Here is a 21,169-nt window from a genome sequence, read left to right on the forward strand (position 1 = left end):
CCTAGTTGAATTAGAACCCAGATGTTCTCTTACCTCCCAGCTTGTATTGCACATCCTTTATGATGCAACTCTGCCTCAAAACTTCAGTCTCAAATACTAGTTCTTTCACTGTCCATTTTAAGTTCACTTATATGCCTTAGCTCATTAACAAATTCAATGAATAAAGCATATACTTAGTGCTGACTCTTACATTTAAAAGCATTTTTTTAAAAATCAGCTTGTAGTTTTATTCTCATTACATGCTGTTATGGGCTCAATTGTGTCCCCCACCCCCTCGACTCTGAAATTGATGTGTTGACATCCCAACCTTTAGTACTTCAGAATGTGACTGTATTGGGAGATAAGGTCTTTAAAGAACAATGAAGTTGGCCAGGTGCAGTGGCTCGTGCCTATAATCCCAGTACTTTGGGAGGCTGAGGCGGGTGGATCATGAGGTCAGGAGTTCAAGACTAGCCTGACCAACATGATGAAACACCACATCTGTACTAAAAATACAAAAATTAGCTGGGTGTGGTGGTGCACGCCTGTAATCCCAGCTACTCAGGAGGCTGAGGCAGGAGAATCACTTGAACCTGGGAAGCGGAGGTTGCAGTGAGCCGAGATCCTGCCACTGCACTCCAGCCTGGGCCATAGAGCAAGACTCCATCTCAAAAAAATAAATAAATAAAAATTATAAAAATTTAAAAAGGAATAATGAAGTTAAAATGAGACTCTTAGGGTGGGGCCTTAATGCATTATGACTATTGTTCTTATAAAAAGAGGGAGAGACCCCAGAGTTGTGTGCACACAGAGAAAAGGCCCTGTGAGGACACAGCAAGAAGGCAGCTGTCTGCAAGCCAAGGAGGGAGACCTCAGGAGAAACCAAGTCAGCTGGCACCTTGATCTTGCAATTTCTGCCTTGAGAACTGTGACAAAGTAAATTTCTGTTGTTTATACTACCTAGCCTCTGGTATTCTGTTATTATCGCAGTCCTGGTAAACTATTAATAATACAAATATATATATATATTTAGTATGTACCAAAAGAAGTTGGTAACATTGTGAAAACACCAATTTGCCTTACAATTCAAAATTTAATACACAAATTTACATAATCTGATACAAAAATGGGCTTGAGGCAATCCCTGTCATCTCCTTTTCTCTACTCCTCTAACTCTAGCCCAGCTCATCTACTGTGACCATGCAATGCTCTCTGCTAGGCTACTCTAGCTCCCTTCTCTGGCCCTCCTGAGCACCTATGCCCAAGATCACTGAAAATATTTAACATCAGAACCTTGTTCTTATTCTGAACCCTATATTTAAAGCAAAGATGAATATGCCTGTTTATCTGAAGCTAGCGTAAAAGGAAGGTAGACAGAGTCCCCTTGTCTGTCTGGTCAATCTGTCACTCACTTTACCTTCCACTCACATCCACATGACACCTGGGACACCACTGTGTGAGATCTGGATTTAAACCCTCTGATTTACATCACACTTTATTATTATCTTAAAATATCCTCACACGACATTAAGTCTCATACTGGAACTAAAGCTATACCACATACTTTATAAAACACATCACAGAGTTGAATTCATAGCATAGCTCAGGGGAATAAACTACACATTGCTAGTTAAGTAAATTCAAATCATCTATTTTTCTGAATTGAGTAAGGAACCCTCCCCTCAGTCTGAGAATCTAAGCAGATGAACTCCCTGAGGAGCGGAGTTCTGCTTGAAGTTGGTATGGTTTGGGCCTCATGACTAACCCGTATGCAGGAGTCAGGTCTAGTTTGGCTCTGGGGCATTTTTTCAGCTTGAGCTGCTGCAGAACAGTAGTGATGAAGATGAATATCTCGTTGCGTGCAACATCTTCTCCCAGACACTTCCGGATGCCCATTCCAAATATCAAAACTTTCTCGACGAGGCTTTTATTCAGTTCTCTGTTTTCGTTTAGAAATCTGTCAGATCTAAATAAGCTAGGATTATCCCAAATAGTTCTGCATAAAATACACAAAAACAACATTTAAAAAGAAATTATTTTCTCATTTTTGCTATTATTGGCAACTTTTCCACAATAATTTTGTTTTGCATGAACTACTTTAAGTTCAGAATACTCCTTATAAATTATATATAGAGAAAGGAGGTATACATAAACCAAGTATATATACACCTATATGTATAAGTACTTATGGAGACATATGATTATATATAATTATGAATATGTCACTTTTTCCTTTAATATTTGACAAATCTAGTTATGATAAAGATTTAGTACAATTACATCTAATTTTCACTGAAATGACTATCAATTCATTAGTGGAAAAATACTTGAAAATCTATTTCATCAATTTTTCTGAATTAAATAAGAAACCCTCCACTCAGTCTGAGAATCTAAGCAGATGAACTACCTGAGGAGTGAAGTTCTGCGTGGAGTTGGGATGGTTTTGGCTTCTTGGCTAAGCCGTAACCAGTTCTAGCTCAGCTCTCCTGAAAGCTAACTTCAAGGTATGGGTTAACCATGAATTTAATTATTTTAAATGAAGAATTCCATAAAATTCTCATAAGAATATTCCAAAATGGTGGCATAAATAAAAAGTAATACATATTCAATATATTTTGCTGTAAGCAGAATAAATAAGAATGATGAGACTGGGCCACATCTCTCACTATGGTAAAAAAATATGTTTAGGAAATGGCCTTTGCACAACAATACAGAGAGGATCTGGGTCTCCAGAAAGTAGCTCTAACTGAGGGATTGCCCACAGTTCCCAAATCACTGTGTACCTGATTCTTTCTTCTATCTCTATCTTTTGTTACATGCACCATATTTGGCTTATTTATGACAACCAATGCTAGCATGTTTTCTGTAGGCCTAAACCGTATATCAGGGACCCACCTGGCTTTACAAAGAACGGACCCTCTTTGTATGTAGATGTCATCATCTCTCTAGAAGGAAAAACTGGTTTCTGTCTGTACCAGAGGCCACAGGCCTAGAGGATTAGTTCTCTCCACAGTCCTCCAATACATTTTGGTTTTCTCTCATAATCTTTTAAAAATAATTCATTGTTGCTAACATTTAAAACTCAGATTTCTCATGAAAATATGCATTTCCAAGTTCTTTTTTATAATCGTAAAAGCTGACAACATTGGGACAATGTCCTGCTTGCCAACAGTTTACTGAGCTGAGTTAGATGTGGCAGATGACCTCCCCTCCTCACAATGCTTCACCAAGTGCAATTCACTTATTTTTGGTATTTTTTATTGCTCAATAGGTGCTTGAGTTTGTGACCTAGGCTTTAGATTGATTAAATATGAAGAATTTTCCCATAATATCAAATCTTAAATTACATACTCATTCAGCTTAAACAAGTGCCTCCATATAAATGGTATTTCTTTAGTAGCACCCATGTTAACTCAGTTTGTTTGCACATTACTCAATACTCTTTATAATCACCAGTTCTTAGGATATTACTAATAGAATACTTAGGATTATACTAAGAAAGAATAAATGTTATTAAATATACATTTGCAGTATTTCTTCTTATAATGGTTTTAAAATGCCTAGGTGTGGAGAATGGAAGTGTCAATCTCTGTGACAGTAAGTGTTGCAGTGGGACAGCATATGCATTGTCTTCTACCACCTTTCTGTTTACAGAGATTGTGAAGCTGCCATTAGGTATACAGGATAATCACCTCCCTCTCTAACAGCTTGCAGCCTGAAACATCAGTCAGATGAGATCTTGGGTGAGGAGAAAAGACTGTATAACCTATTTACCGTCTGCTGAGTGCGTAAGAATGCAGTCTCTGCCAGTTACTGGAGACATCAAGCCCTGACCGTGACAGGAAGCGCTTGGTTTCCATTATATAAAATTTACACATTTGGATTTGAGTCCTACCTCTGCCACCTTCTGAACATGCGACCTTAGGCAACGTGTTTAACCTGGCTGAGGGTTTGTTTATCTGTAAAATGGAGATTGTGATAGCACCAATGCATCATGATCAATTATCAATCATAATTGAGGCTCAGGAAAGATACTGCAAGGTTTTGTGCCTTGCCCACAGTAGGAGTCTATAAATACTAGGTGTAATCATCATTCTCACCACCACCACCACCATCACCACTGTGATTATCCTCACTTTCGCTGCATTAGATACTCTCATCTCAGCCCTCTCTTTCATAGCTGATATGGATGAACTTCTAACTTTATTTTATTCAACAAATATTTATTGTGTGCCAACTATGTGTGAGGCAGTGATCCAGGTGCTGGGGTAGAGGAACAAGTAAACAAAGAAAAAAAAAATCCCTGCTTGGTGGCTTACATTGCAGTGGGGATTTCAGACTCCATTTCAGTGTACTAGCCATGACCATGCAAAGTCCTCAGCCCAAATCTCTCCTAATGAGCTCATTTTTGAAACTGGATTTGCCCTATATTGAATTTTTCCTCAATTTGTGTCAATATATCGCCATTTGCATTATAGTTGAGGAGAGAAACTGAGGAGAGAAACTTTCCAATATCTTTCAAGAGAAACAGGAGTGAAGGTTGGCTAAGAAGATTGTAAATCTTTTCCAGATTAATAAACAGTAAACAACCAAGCAAGCAAGCAGATTTATCCAAAGATTAATTTTGGTGACTTACTCATCGTGGTTTACTTGATACATGTTAATAAACGTGCATGTTTTCCTGGGAATGAAATAGCCATTCAGAGTGGTGTCCGCTGTAGTACTAGGAAAGCAAAAAACAGCAATTACGGCACATCCCGTCAATTCCAATTACCCATCTCTACACTGCACCTGCAACTCAGACTATTTTTATTTATGTCTTTTTTTTACTATAGTAATACATCTTTATACATCTTCATTCTTTCATTAATTAAAACAATTTCCACTTCTTGTCAAATTAATCATTTATTTTTCTTGCATGTGTTAAGCACATTGTGCACTTAATATATTCAAAGCACTTCTATGAGCTACACACTTCCATAGAAAATTATCTCAATATTTCTGTGACAGAGCTGACCATAAGCAGGCAGATCAAATTACATCAGGAAATGATTAAGAGAATTATTCAGCACTTCTGTGTGCTCACTGTGTTTGTGTCTATTATTAATAAATTAGAAAGACAATGTCACCCCTTTTAGTACTGGGTAGAAGGAACAATGGAATTGAAGCAAGGAAGTCTGAACTTTGGATGCTGCCCTCAGTGGGATATTGGGCAAATTATCTATTCTGTGACTCCATTTCCTAGCTATGAAACGAAGGTGTTGGTTGTGTTGGATGGTCTCTAAGTTGCCTCTAAAGCAAATATTCTGTTTTTCTAGTCTGATACTCAAACTCCTTCCTGAAACCTATTTGCCTTTCCCCTTTATGCCTCTATAATTATTCGTGGATTGGATTCAGTCATTTTATGTTTCCCTGTGGCACTCCCTACCTCGCTAACCTTCTCTCACACTTACTTCCCCAAGAGAAACAGAAACATTTCAATTTGATGAGTTTGAGAGAAGGCATTGTCTACTTCTGGGTTCTCTCTTCAGATTAGCCAATTTGTAATGAAGATACATCTCCTCTACAATCGGAAATAGACTGAGCTTAGAGGGTCAGATTTGGTCCTTCCACAGGAGACCTGAAAGTGTTCAACCTAGCCGGAGACTGAGTAGAGAAGTATGTCAGTTTCGAGGTCTACTTGATCTAGTTCTAAGCCACATTGTGAAAACTAGCTCTGATTATTTAAAAAGCTAATAATGTAATTTCTATTTCACCTGTGTCTATTTTGTGGCTGGTACTGAGCTTTGGCAAAAAATATGAATGTTATTTATTGAGTTTCTCAAAACCCAACAAAGGGGAAGACCAAACAAGCAATAGACTCGCTTTTTGGAAGGGTTACCTTTTCTCATGCATAGCCACTTGCCTATCTCAACACAGCCCGGTCCACACTCCCTCTGTGGATTCAGCTGCTCAGATCCTACTCACAGAAGTTATATGCTTCTATTTTATGGAAACCTGGTATGTAAAATTTTATTTCATTGGTATTAAAATATAAGAGTGAATTATGAAGTTTCTCTTTCTCCTTTTATGTCCCTTAAATTTCATGTGCATATGTGGTTTTTTCCACACAACTTTTAAGAAATGCACATGCAATAAATATTTATTAGGATATGGTTTGGTCGTTCCTGTGTGTTTTTGTGTGTGTGTATATATGTTATATGTAACAGCAAACTTTTGCTGCTTTTACTTAAGTTTATTTCATTTAGTTTGTTTAAATTTATTTTATCATATTTTGTGCCTTTTCATTTTACATGGAAAACAATAAATGTCCAAGTGTAATAGAATAGATCAGTCCTGAACAATATAAGTAAGATAGCTCTTTTGTGTGTACAAAATTCCTGGTTCATATCACTCTGCTTTCATTAGCCAATGCAGTAGTTCTTTTAATTTCACATTTTAATGTATTTCCTTGCTTTTAAAAATACAATGAATATCTATGTCCTAATACATATTTCTCCTTATCACTTAGACCCTCAGATGAGTTTACAGGGCCCTAATTAAATAACCACTTTCATTCCAAATGATGCCTATAAACTTGGCAGAGCCTCTCTGTTCCTGGGTACTTAGCAGAAGTGTGGATAATACTCTTATGAAGCACCCAAAGTCACCTAATAAAAGTTATTGGGACAGAAGAGTTGCTTTTAAATAGGTAGGACTTTTTTAATTTCTTTAAAAACTTAACATTAAAATGAAATTTGCTTTAACTGAGAGAGGATCTGACATAGCAGCTAGAAAACAAAATGGATCACTGTGAAAAAATAGCCACTATGTGTGAATAAAGAGAGCAAACAAGGGGCAAAATACAGGGAACTGTCACTTGCTGTCTGGCCTTGACTCTGCTCAGCTGGCGGTCTTGCCCTTTGGGACACTTAGCTAAGGACAGTGCATGCTGTCACACCAATTACTAAACGATTACATCAGTTTCCTGGGAAGAGAGAGATATCCCCACTCCTTCACTATTTAAAGGGAGAGGGAAGAACAAACACTGAGAATTCCAGGTTTTTGTTTGTTTTTTTTAAAATAATTTTTAATTGTGTGGAATAAAAACAGAACAAACTACTGGAAGTTTGGTTCCCCACAGATGTATTAATGAAGCTATCTACCTAACCTATGCTGGCATGCATTTGTGTGCTGGAGATTCTGGAATAAGATTCAGTAAAGTTTCAAGTATCTGCAAATGAATACTCTGTTTAATCTCATTGTGACAGCATTAGCTTCCTTAGTTTACTGTCCAGCAAAATTCTAGGCTACTAAAAACAAATCCATACCAGAAGGAAGCTAATTCTGCTCCTCAGATGAAATTAAGCAAGTTTGCATGACTTTTTGTAGCCAAATACATATTATGGTTGGATTATCTGTTGTTTGGACTTTCCATATCTTTCTGACACTGTGATTAGTGCACATAATATAAAAGTTAATGACAACATAGTTTAGTAATGAAAAATGTTCATAAAATATGCTTTTGCTGAACACAAAAATTTTATTATAGTGTTTAAAAATAAACTAAGATTGAAAGTCATATTAAAACAATAATACAATATACATTTTAAAGTACTTAAAGTATTCCAATGTCTAAGATTCTTCAATGCCTCCACCCCACCACTAGTGGCTGTTTTAAAGAAGAATTATATGCTTACCAATGTGGAATAGTAAATGGAAGAAAAGAGGCATGTCTGAATACTTCATTTATGAAAGCTTCTGTGTATGGCAAAATTTTCCTGTCTTCAAATCTGGGTGGTTTCAGCCCAATGTTTCCATCTTTAAAGAAAATTATTTTTTGATTTAATAAGAAAAATGATAATTGTAAGAATTATATTTTTCATTTGAAAGCATATTACCAATTTCTTCTTGAATTTTGGCTTGTATTTCTGGATAATGTATCAAATAAAGAAAGCTCCAATATAGACATGTTGATACTGTTTCAAACCCTAAAAAAGAACCAAGAGACCAAGTGTCATGGAAAAAAGCATAGTTAAATCAGTTTGCTCACTTTATTTCCTATTTGACTGCTAGGAATTAGCAGAAAGAAATCTAAAGAAATTAGATTAAGAATGTAGAAGTCACATAAAGAATAAGAATTAACAGAAAGAAATCTAGCCAAAAAACAATAGAATCACTATAAAATTATTATTAAGGTTAATTTCAAACTGTAGTGGTAACTTCTCACCCATTATGGTAGTGCAAAATGGTGTGGCTACTATAGAAAACAGTATGGAAGTTTAAGTTTAAAAAATTAAAAATAGTATTTATATATTATCTAGCATTCCTACTTCTGGGTTATATATCCAAAAAAAATTTAAAGCAAGATCTGTAAGCTACATTTGCACATTCATGGTCACTGCAGCATTATACACAACAGCTAAGAGGTAGAGGCAACCCAAATGTCCATTGATGGATGAATAGATAAAGAAACTGTGATGTATACATTGTGGAATATTATGTAATCTTAAGAAAGTAGATTCTGTCACATGCCACCACATGAATAAACCTTGAGGACATTAGGCTCAGTGAAATAAGGTAATCACAAAAGGACAAATACTATATGACTTCACTCACAAGAGATTTCTAAAGTAGTCAAAATCATAGAAACAAAGCATAAAGGAAATTGTCAAGGGCAAGAAAGGATAGGGAAAATTGTGTTTAATGGGCACAGGATTTCAGTTTTGCAAGATGAAGAAGTTCTAGAGATCGGTTGCACAACCATGTGAATATGCTCAACAGTAGTAAACTATATCATTTAAAAATGTTGTATATTTGTGAACATGATTAAAAATAAATTGAAATTTTAAAAGTATGTATGTACTATTTATAAGACTAGTGAAAACATAGGAAGCATTGTATTACATCATAAACACCATTGATGTGGATAATAATAATGGCTATTATTTGTAATAAAAATAAGAAGTTATTGAGTACTTACTCTGATCCAAGAATGTGTGCTCTCTCTCTCTCTCTCTCTCTCTCTGTGTATGTGTGTGTATACATACACTATATAACATATGATACATTGACACACATATATAACATATTTTATAAATTATAATATAGATACGCAATGTATAACTATGTTAATTTTACTGAGCCTCAAAGACATTATGGGTTTTGCTCAAGGTGAATGAACTCATAAAAGGCAGAGCCAGTACTTAAACTTGGACATCATATGAGCAGATAATGAAGGGTTGACCAGATTCAATTTATTTGAATAAGTTTTAATGTATATTTTATAGTTTCAATTTCACTCTTTAAACAGAGCATCTTTCTTTTTGAGATTATCCATACCTCAGCTAAACGGTTTCATTACTGAAAATAAAAGCAAAGAACTCTGTATGCCAAACTTCATCTTTCTTCAAGGGCTACTTTATGATTACTACATCGAAGAATGTACTCAATCAATTCTTGAAACCTAAAACTCAGAAACGCCACATTAAAAAGCTCTTCTAGACTGTTTTAATTGTAAATTCGCCTCTATGATGACCTAATGCTAAAAGTAATGTTATTTGTGTTTTCTACTCAAATCTTATAAAACCAGTAGCAAAAAATGAGTTTTTAAATCAATATGTTTAATTTCTAGATTTTCCTGATGATGATGACAACACAGGTAATGGTGAATATGTTTACCAAACATTGACCACTTAAATGCATTTTCATCTGAGATGAGGGCCACAGTTAGCATCACATTAAAAATGAGAAACTTGCATCATAGAAATGGTAAAGTATTTTACATGGGTCACACAAGAGACAAAGGTAGTTGTTTATAAATAACTTGCAACACAATATGCACAATAAGTATACCCAGATATAGCTGCAGAACAGAGTTAGCTCCTTTCCAAACTTCACTTCTTAAGCTTGTTTTCACATCTGTTGAACATGGTAGTCTCTCATAGTGAGCCAGTGGCTTCTTCAGTTCTTAACTCAGAAAATTTCTAATATGACTTCATACTGTAATAACTTAATGTAAAAGTAAACTGCTCAAATAAAGTTACTGACCATGATGTCTACAGCAGAGTACAGTGTAGTGTGAAAATTTGTACTTCTATGTGGAATATATCAACTCTATTCTCTAGCATAAAGAACTTCATTCTCTAAAATAAAGAACATGCCATGAATAGTACATGCAAAACACTGCTTTCACTCACGGTAGAGCTATGGACCTTATATCCAAGATCTTTAACTATCTGTATGAATATCAAGATCTATATTTGGATTATCATAAATTTTGCTTTTTATATCAAGGCTTAAGCAACCAGCAGTTAAGTTATCTATCTTGGTAGATTATTGAAACATTGAGGGTAAAATCAATGATTTTTGGGAAAACCTTACTATACTCAAAGAAGAAACTAAATTATTTCTACAATCAATTTCAAAAGTTAAATATGGAAATATAAATTTTAATAATATAGTAGATATGATGGAACAGAGTGCTTGCAAATTTTATCCACTAAAATATAAGGTTTACAGCTCACTGATTTATTCTAATAAAATATTTTATTACATCTCACTAGTGAGGTAGCAGGTACATGTGGAAGCTTATGGTTTTATTAATTTTCATTACTCCTCTATTTACGTTAAAATATAAACTCCATGAGATATGTTTATTTAGCAAATAAATGTTTTATATAGTAATCCATTATACTGAATACTGTTTTGTACACATTTTACCCAAACCATTTTTTAACTGTGTTGTATATGTCAGATGGTTTTATTCTCCATCCTAGACATTTTTGTCACCTGCCATAATTTTATATTTGCTGATTACTTGATAATCTTGGAAGTATTACATATTACTGGAATATATTCAGATACTATCTCACTGAATCAAGATCAAAATAAATTATAATTAAACAGGAGGAATAAGTTCAAGAGATCTATTGCAGTCTGATGACTATAGTTAATGATTATATATTGTGTTCTTAAAAAATGCTGAGAGTGGATTTTAAGTGTTCTCACCACAAAAATGATGACTACATGAGGTAATGCATATTTTAGTTAGCGAGATTTAGCCATTTCACAATGTATACATACTTTAAAACATCATGTTGCATATTATAAATACATACAATTTTATGTGCCAATTTAAAAATAAACAAATAAAATAAAACTCACTGGATATATTTATCACACCCACACACACCCAGTCTTTAGTACTCACTAATGTTCAGGCATTTTAAAATGTTCTGACAAATACTCATATTTGTTCATAGCATTATTTAAATTGCCAGAAGAAAATACAAAGTACAGCCTGGTCACATTTTTATGATAAATAATCAGATGAAATAATCCATCAAATTGAAGTCATGATTAAAATAATAAACACACACACACACATATGGGAGGCTCGTGCATTTGCATGAGAAAAAATAATACAAATCAAAACAAATGCCTCTATTTACAGAGAGAATTCATGATCACAAATGCATAGATCCTAGAAACAAGTGAACCCAATTACCGATAAATATGGTATAAAGAAGAAAAATACATTTGAAGAGTATTCCACATAAAATGAAACTGCTAAAATATTTATGATATTTTGTATTTTCTTATACTGAGAATTGACTTCCTACAGTTGCGCATCTTAGAGGAACTCTAATAAATGTGATAGATAAAAATGACTTTTAAAGAAAACTATAAAATTTAAGAATGAGAGTAATATGGTAGCAGTACAAATTGGTACAGTCTTTGTGAAAATGAATTTAGTGGTGTGTATCAAAACCCAATAATTCTTTCATTAGTTGACCCAGAAATTCTGCTTCTTAGCATAAGGTGGTGTTTCAAAAGGAGGCAAAACTCATGTACAAGAGTGGTCATCTTAGCTTTAGCACAACATTCAATATCCGCATTTTCTGTGCAAGCCAGGAGGTACAAACAATTAAGGTATCCACATGAGATGGGTAAAATATGGGGGGTGCCAGACATCAAATATTACATGAACTTTAGAAGCAGCAAATTGGAAATACACCTGACAATCATGGTTGGATTGTAAGAGTACAGAGTTTCGTGAAAAAAGTTAGAAACAGATTTAGATGTAAATAACAATTATATTTATAGAGTACATGATAATACAAAAAGCCTGTTGTATGAGAATACATAAAATGAAAACAATAACACTTTAAATAGTTTCAGAATAAATGTCAATGGATTGGGTGAAGGGACTGGAAGTGAAAGTAATAAACGAGGACAGTCATTTCATGGACAATAATGTGAAGGCACCATTAACTGTGGGCAATTATTAATTAATCAAAATAAAGTTTTCTGAATGACATAAGAAGGTAGAATAACAAATTTATACGATGTGAGATCAACTAGATAAAATGGCCGATATAAGAAGAGCAAAGTCCTCTAAACTGTAAACAATAGATAACAACAAATTGCAGCTAATTTTTATTGGTCTTACATGTTGCTAAATTCTGTCACATACCAGCTCCAAAGAGGTCGTTCACAGTGCTTATGATTTCACTGTCCTTCAAGGTGTCTGTTTTGGTAGTAGCATATTTGTTGTGGCATACATTAATCAGAGCATCAGTAATGTCTCGGATATGATCCTGAGGAGACAAAATCTTAGCATGACTATTCATCCCTGTCTATGCTGTATATCAATTTAAATCCCATGCAGGAAGAGCCATATCACCATATAACTTGAAGGGAATCCATTGAGTCTTGGAATATAAGCAATGTAAATAGATCATCTTAAACCTTGCAACCATTTTTGCTTAAAATTTGCAATGCTTAATCTTGATAGTGTGGAATAGAAAACCAAGTTACCAAACTCAATTTTCTCCTCAGAATGTCTTTCAATAAATACAAAAGAGTTCCTGTCTCTATAAGCACAACTTGAAAATATCAGCATTCTCCCTATAACTTATTACAGAGAAATTGCTTAGCAATGAATAGAAAGTTTATTAATTTATTCATTTTATTTTTATTTTTGAGACACAGTCTCATTCTGTTGCCCAGGCTGGAGTACAGTGGTGCCATCTCCACTCACTGCAACCTCCGCCTCCTGGGTTCAAGTGATCCTCCTGCTTCAGCCTCCTGAGTAGCTGGGATTATAGGCACGCACCACTACACCTGGCTAATTTTTGTATTTTTAGTAGAGATGGGATTTCACCATGTTGGCCAGGCTGGTCTCAAGCTCCTCTGCCCACTCTGGCCTCCCAAAGTGCTGGGATTACAGGTATCAGCCACCGTACCTTGCCAATAAAAGGTTTTTAAATCTATTGGAAGGATTTTGTGTCCACCATGGAGAAAGAGATAGGGCTGGGGTATTTGAGAGAATGGGAATAAAACCTTACAAATGCTGATACTTAGTATACCTGATCTAGAATTCCCTTCTGGTACCTTGAAACAGATTGTCTTCTGCCTCTTCTTTTTCACTGGAAGGAACTTAACTACTTACACCTCTTCATTTGCTTAATGATCCCACCTCTTCATGTTTTATTTTTTGTTGATGACTTCATCGCAGCAAATTGTCCTTGTTTACTAGGATTCTTCCTAGTACATACATATTTCAAGACAGAAATTTATTCTTCTGCCGACCATGAAAGTGGGCCCCAAATAATTTAATAGCCTCAAAAGAAAGGTCTACTCTGCCACCTGCAGAAACTTAATACATGTGTTGTCATCTTGAAATTCATGTCTGTATAACAAAGAAACTCAAGAAGAAAATGAAGGTAATTTGAAAGCTTCCTATAGAATATCTTTTATATTATTCAAAAATACTATCTGATAAAAATATGCTAATATTTGTGATACCTGTAAGTCTGAGATCATGGTGACAGATATGAAATTGGAGAGATGAAATTATTGCTTTGTTTCTTCAAGGAACTCACTTACTCTTCATCATTTATCAGGCAATTACTTAGTTTTATCACAATATTCAGTATGTGCACTTTCTATGCAAGCCAGGAGTCGCAAACAATCAGGGTATCCACATGAGATGGGTGAAATATATGGGGCCAGGGGGTCACGTCGTGAAATATTAAACAACCTTTAGAAGCAGCAAGTTACAAATACCCCAGAGAACCATAGCTGGATTTTAAAAGTATAAACCTTCATGAAAAAAAGTTAGAAACAGATTTAGATTAAATAACAATTATATTTATGTTCATCATACAAGCATATACCTTACCCACACACTGAGAAAATTTATGTTTCTGGAGAAATTTTTTAAGGATTAAAGATTTCAGAACTTTTCTTAGGGTTTTATATGAGAACTGAGTAATGCTGTCATGTAATCTCACTGTCTGGACCTCAAATTTACTAATAGCTTGGGTACAGGTCATTGTGGCAAAATGTAGTGAAAAGAACCAATGATATTCAAAGCATTTCACTGTTATCTTTTGTTTCTTACCAAAGCCCTTGTCCCGGTATAAGATTAAATCCTTACCTTATCATATGTAACAAGATGATCTTGTACATGTAGTGCAATAAACCCATTCAAGGCCTGATAAAACTTCCGAGGAGAGTTTATAATCTGCAGTGGAAGGTAGCGGAGAAATGGTATGAAATCGGCAGGGTTAGCAGCACTGGAGGCCTTGAGTAAGTCGTCATTCGTTTTAACTATCTTAAGAAATTCCTCATCACTGTGATCATATCTCTTGCCAAAGCAAAGGGCACAGACAACATTGGCCACCGCACAGGTGATCGCATTTCTGGGGTCAAAGCCGCCATTCTTGGAAGACAATTCTACAAAGACTGTCACCAGTTCAGAAACTTCCTCAGTGACATGCTCCTCAAGTAAGCAAGAGCAAGTGGAGGACTTTGCTTCTGCGTTAGAAAGAGTTCGTAAGGCCTTAGAGGCAATTTTTTTATGAAGTTTCCAACTCTCTCCATAATTCACTGAAAATGAAAGAGTCTTTCCTTCTGCCAGGAAAGAGAATGTGTACATGTTAGGTCTGCCTGCAAAATGCTCCCCATCCTTAAGTAGTACTTGTTTCACCATTTCCATTCCATTTACCACCAAGACAGGCACCATGCCAAGTTTGAGAAGAAAGACATCTCCATATTTCTTCCTCATCTCCATTAACGTAAGGTAAGGATGATCTCCAAGCTGGAAAAGATTCCCTATGATGGGAAAGGACCAAGGGCCAGGAGGAGACAGCTGCTTTCTGCCCTTGCTCCTGAGAGCTCTCACAAAAACAAAAACCATCACCAAAATGATGAGAGAAGTGGCCACCTCTCCAGGAGTGACTGCCAGGTTGAGAATCATTTCCAGGAATATATCACCTAAAACAGAAAAATGTCTATTTTATTTTTGTAGTGTTAGACATAGACTAAGTAGCCTCCCTTCCTTTAAACATTTAGGGGGAAAGTACAGACTTTTTGAGATTAGTTGAAAGCCCTTCTTACCTGATGCACTGAGAGGGCAAAATCAAATTCTTGCAAAATGAATGGCACTTTTATCCTAATTTGATTCTTTTCACAGTTCTAACCACCAGACTGAAATCCTGTGAGGTGAGTCACTGACCATAGACAGAAGAAGACGAAAGTCCATGGAGAAAGCAGTCTGGTGACTTGGAAAAGGAATGAGGCTCCAGCAGCTGACTTTATACTCATTCACAGGACCTCGGTGCCTCCACTTAACCTCAGTGAATCCCAGTTTTCTCCTCTAACTATCCTACCTCACAGATTTAGTCACATTCTTTCAGTAAATGTTTACCACACCCCCTAATATCAAGCACTAAGAATACAAAACAAAAATTCACAGACTAATGAGGAAACTAGGTAAACAAAAATAAGATTAGAAAGTGGAAAGTGCTATAAGAGAATTGGGTGCAGAGTAGTTTGCCATTGTTTGTGGATCAAATCAGATTATTATTTTTTAAAAAGTACTTGGGGCCAGGTGCAGTGGCTCACACCTGTAATCCAGAATTTTGGAAGGCCAAAGCGGGTGGATCGCTTGAGGTCAGCAGTTCAAGACCAGCCTGGCCAACATTGTGAAACCTAGTTTCTCCTAAAAATACAAAAATTAGCCGGGCATGGTGGTGCATGCCTGTAATCCCAGCTACTTAGGAGGCCAAGGCAGGAGAATGACTTGAACCCGGGAGGTGGAGCTTGCAGTGAGCAGAAATCACACCATTATACTCCAGCCTAGGCGACAGAGCGAAACTCTGTCTCAAGAGAAAAATAAAAAAGTACTCGGTGAATTACAAGCCATTTAATGGATATCTAATTGGTTATTTGCCTCCTCCCTCTGTTCTTGGACTTCCCAGGCTGTTTATTAGGGTGACTTTCTCAATTCTTTCTGCTCTATGACCATGGGTGGTTAATCCAAGAATGCGCCACTAGCCCAGGATAAATCCTCCTTAGGAATAGGGAAGGGGACTGTGAAAGATCATTCTCTCTCTAGGCAGCTAGATCTATAAAATCTAAGTTCTGAAGACACGATTTGTTGGTCTTTCATTCATCAGGTGGACCTAAGAAAGCATGTTGGAAAGATGAGTGAAGTAGAAAGGAAAGAAAAGATAAAGAGAAGCCTCACGATCTTACATTCACCATTTCTACCTTCAGGAGACCTAGGTATACTCTTGTCTCTAGGTTGAATTATTTCCCACTTAAACTAACTAGAACTGGTTTCCGTTACTTGTGACCAAGAGGATTCTAACCAAAATAATAATAATAATAATGCTTTATACACATGCAGAATATTTTTATTAACTATTGTATTTTATGGTAACTGTAGACAGACGAAAAGGAAAGTCAATAGAGAAAGCAGCCTAGTGACTTAGAAAGGAAAATTTAGTATTTCCTCTCTCTTACAAGAAAACACAACTAAACTGTTCACACTTCTCAAATTACAGAGACAAATAGCATTGATGGATGCACTCATTGGCTAGTGTAAATGTCCAGCTCTCTTTGATTTTTGAGAAGACCAACACTTTGTTTCTTCTCAGTTTTAAAAATAATAAATTTTAATAAACTGAAAGATTATTGTGCAAATAGCAATGAATTTGTCTTCCAGTTCAGATGAAAGTGACAGGGTGGTAAAAAACATTCCAATCTCTTCTCCTAGAAAAAGAACCAAGGGTCAAAGGCAGATTTATCTTAAAGCCCTTACTCAGCATAAATAACTCTCAGTGTTAACATTCAAGAAAACACACTGTCATTCACGTGTCACCTTTCTTTTTCTTTTTTCTTTTTGGAGATAGAGTTTCACTCTTGTCACCCAGGCTGGAGTACAATGGCGCAATCTCAGTTCACTGCAAGCTCCGCTCACTGCAACCTCCATCTGCCAGGTTCAAGCGATTCTCCTGCTTCAGCCTCCCGAGGAGCTAGGATTACAGGTGTACACCACCACGTCTGGCTAATTTATGTATTATTAGTAGAGATGGGGTTTCACCATGTTGGCCAGGCTGGTCTTGAACTCCTGACCTCAGGTGATCCACCCGTCTTTGCCTCCCAAAGTGCTGGGATTACAGGCATGAGCCACTGTGCCTGGCCTTATTTAATCTTTCTAAACTTCATGGATAAAATGTGGCTAAGTACACCAATTTACTTGGCATTATTTTTTAAGGGATAAATTTTGGAGTTAAAATTGAGAGATAAATATTTTTATGGGAAACAAAAAACCCTGAATATACATTTAAACTTAGAAAAAATATGCTGAGTACCTAATCAATGTAACATCCATAACTACCATTAATTGCAGTCTTACCAAGTGGCAGATATAGCAGTAAACAAAGCCTGCACTGTCTTTCAAAACTCACATCTCTGGGAGGTAATAAGTCATCCTGCTATGGGGAGACTTGGAGAGATAAAGTCATTTTTTCCCAGTTATTTCCAACCTTGAGCTTAATAACGAATCACCAATTATTTACATCTAGTGCTTTCCCAGGAGAAAATTCAATTTCTCTTGAGCATACACAAAAAACTGCAGTTTCGACACCAACAAAAATCAGTTTCATTTCCAAAGCTGAGTAGTGAATAGGTGGGAGGTATGTATGGCTGGAAAAACACTGGACTCAGAAGGATGACTGTGTTTCCAGCCTGTCTCTTCCTCTATTTAACTCTGGAATTTCTGTTAAATTACAAACTCTCTTAGCCTCCGTTTCCTCATCTGTAAAATGGTCACGTCAGAGCAGAAGAGTAGAAGATGTCAAAGGCTAGCTCCAACCTTCAATAATGAAAGCTAAAAGGAGAAAAAAGGCAGAAGCAAGTGTGATGTACATTGTCAACTGCCCAACAATACTATTTTTCCAGAGTCTCTGGAACAGTTAGCAGTTCATCAACAAATGTAAATAACTATGTGATTACCCTGGATTTTTTTTTTTTTTTCTTCGCAGCCTGGGCCCTTCTCATTTCTTTTACTAAATTCTATTTGTCGATTTACCAGGCTCAGATGCTTTGCGAACTTTCTCAGCAACATTCTTGGAAAGCACTGAAGCACATTCTGTTCCTGGTGTTTTGAGGATAAATTCAGGCAGAGGACAGGGGATGTGAGGCTCCCTAAGGGTATGCTGCTACACCACTGAGGATTCAAAGTGAATTTTAAGCAATTTTTTTTAAAGCCTGATGAGAAAGACATACATAGGTTGAAGGTCTCTATTGTGATTCTGAAGTCTAGACATACACATTAGATTTCCCTCAGGAGGTGTTAAACATAGCAGTGTCCACATGGACCAATTGCATCAAACTCTCTAGGGATGGATGCATTTTTCAAAAGCTTCTCAATGTGACTATGGGGCATTTCAAATTGAGGACCTTTTTTAGGGGAAAACTACTTGCCAGGATAATCATCCAACAGTCTCAACAAACCCCCTCAGCCCAGTTACTGCTTGGAAGGCTCACCTGTGCCCAGAAATCTTGCAGGTCAGTGTGAGGAATCTGGTGCAGGAACCAGAAGACAGAGAAGGATTTTGGCACAGCTGTGTGTGTCCTAAGAAACACCAACAGTCTGTTCCACAGCAGTAGTGGGCGGGGGCAGAATCTTTCCTGGAGGGAAAGGCCTGGTGAGATACCCCCTTCCTGAAAGACAGGGAGGGGTGGACCTTTGACCTGTGTGGGGAGGAGTTTGGAGTTTGATTAAGGGCACTGGGAGCAGGAGAGAGGGGTGGAGAGGCTTTTGTGGCCAGGATTGGGTCTGGGAAGCTGGGAGATTCCACTGTGAGTGGAGTGAGAGGGAAGGCATTTGGAGCTAAGGCTTCTGTAGGAGGGAGTAGGATGGAAATTGATCTTTGAAGAAAGCAAGACAGAAGAAGGGAGATGGAAAGACGAAATCATTTTAAAATTGCTGGTGACAAATGAAGGTAGGATAGAAAGATGTATAACAAGGAACAGGGAGGGAGAAACAGGGAGGAGCTGTACGGAGAGGTTGCTGTGATGTTAGTTTTGAATTCCTTTTCTCCAAACTGGACTTTGGCACCAGGAAAATGCGCGCAGTTCTTTGAGTGGTCAGCAAGTGCAGGGACAGGAGGATCGATGAAACACAGAATAAAGGGAACGTAGGTCCACCTTCTCAGATGAGTTTGGTAGATTCATCGCGAGTCTTCACCAACCAGACGGACCTGCATTTCCACAACTAGAACAGTTAACTTCTGAGTGCAATATTGGTAGCTTTGGTTTGAGAAAATATTCCCATCTGCACTAAGGCATTTTTGCCCAATCTGGATAAATGCCAGTTTTTCTACATAATGCAAGTTTTTCTGTGTAACTGGGTAAATGACCTGTGGTTTTTGGACCACCTTCTTATCAGGGTGTCTGCAAATTATTACATAATAGACTTTTTTTTAGCATTGAAGTTTTTGGCTTCCTAAATATTCTGAGTTTCAAGGTCACATTTAATGAGAGTGCCAAGAATAATCAATGATAGTCAGTACTTTCTCATAAAGGGGAGAAAGCCAGCTCCCAAGGGGAGTGCTCAACCTAATATATTCCCTCAACAGTAACTTTCAGGCCATGACCTACTGTGTTACTGTGGTGTCAGGTTCAAAAAAATATCATGGGTTTCTAAATAGCTAGACTTCGAAAGTCATACAACCAAAAAAATCTGACAAGAGCCTACAAACCACAGGCATTTTCTGACCCGCTGGCAAATGTTTTGGTAATTGACATTTAATCATGTCATACTTCGCTACTGCTAAAAAAAAAAAAAAAAAAAGTTTTATTTCTAATGTTTTTTCATGAAGTCTCTCCTTCTCTAATATAACTAACTGCACATTGGATTAATGTATCAGGTAGCTCTGTCAAATTATTTATGCAAGTACCCATTTTATAGACAGTTGATAGTAGCTGACTAATAATGTGTTATTTAAAAGGTTTGATCGAAGAGAGTAATGAGAATTGCCTTGCATTCCCATTGGTTAAGAGGAAAATCCATTCCACGATAATAATCATTACAGTTCGTGTTTACTGTGTGCTTACAAGGATAAGGCATTTTAAAGTCATTTGTATTTCAGTTATTTCTCATAACCTACCTTTGAAGGGATTGCTATTATTTTTCTCATTTTACATATGATGAGCTCTGAGGCCCAGGGAAGTTAAAAATTTGCTCAGGCTAACAGTGTGTGAGTGGTGGAAAAAAAGATTTAAAACCAAATATTTTAATATCTGCCCTTTGCCTTTGATTGTGCCACCTTCTAGTGGAGAATTCTTTAGCTGAAACCTGAAGCTTCTACTGTAAACAATAACCATCCTCACTGATGTGACTTCATATAAGAAATTGTCATATAAGATACATCTAGCAGTACCTGCCTCAGAGAATAGTTAAAAGAATAAAAATTACTTGATCTCTATAAAGCACTTAATATCTGGCACAATGATAATCATTCAAAAATAGTAGTTTCGTCCACAGAAGAGGAATATTCTACTTTTAGGGATTAAGTGGGCAGTACTTTAAGAAGAAGGTGATATTTAAAGTAAATTTAAAGTATAAATGGGAGCTTACTAGGTGAAGTTGGAATGAAGCAATGTAGCAGAGAACATTTTAAAAGGAAGAGAGTTTCAAAAGAACTAAATATGGTTAAGAAATAAAGTGAGATACAAGATGGCAGGAGGTGAACACGGAAAAAAATCTTCTTAAATCAGAATCTCAGTGATTCCTGAGTCTTCAGTCTCCCTTGTCACCCACAGCTAGTGACTTGGTCCTGTGGATTCAGCCATCTACATGTTTCTCATTGTCCTGGCATTTCTATTCCCAATTGTTGTTACCTAGATC

The 21,169-nt window shown here is 36.4% G+C and overlaps 1 protein-coding gene across 1 annotated transcript; it reads right to left on the reverse strand.

Annotated features, from left to right (window-relative positions):
• Positions 1 to 1,674: 1,674 nt before the first annotated feature.
• On the reverse strand, positions 1,675 to 15,226 carry LOC105515250 (cytochrome P450 1A1-like). The gene is made up of 6 exons (XM_011947028.1): positions 14,405 to 15,226; positions 12,437 to 12,560; positions 7,860 to 7,949; positions 7,659 to 7,779; positions 4,616 to 4,702; positions 1,675 to 1,975 (listed from the first exon to the last, which is right to left on the reverse strand). The coding sequence occupies exons 1-6, from the start codon at positions 15,224 to 15,226 to the stop codon at positions 1,675 to 1,677; spliced, it is 1,545 nt and encodes a 514-aa protein (XP_011802418.1).
• Positions 15,227 to 21,169: the final 5,943 nt, after the last annotated feature.

This window comes from Colobus angolensis, unplaced genomic scaffold (assembly GCF_000951035.1).
Source record: "Colobus angolensis palliatus isolate OR3802 unplaced genomic scaffold, Cang.pa_1.0 Scaffold257, whole genome shotgun sequence".
In the NCBI taxonomy this organism is placed as follows: domain Eukaryota; kingdom Metazoa; phylum Chordata; class Mammalia; order Primates; family Cercopithecidae; genus Colobus; species Colobus angolensis.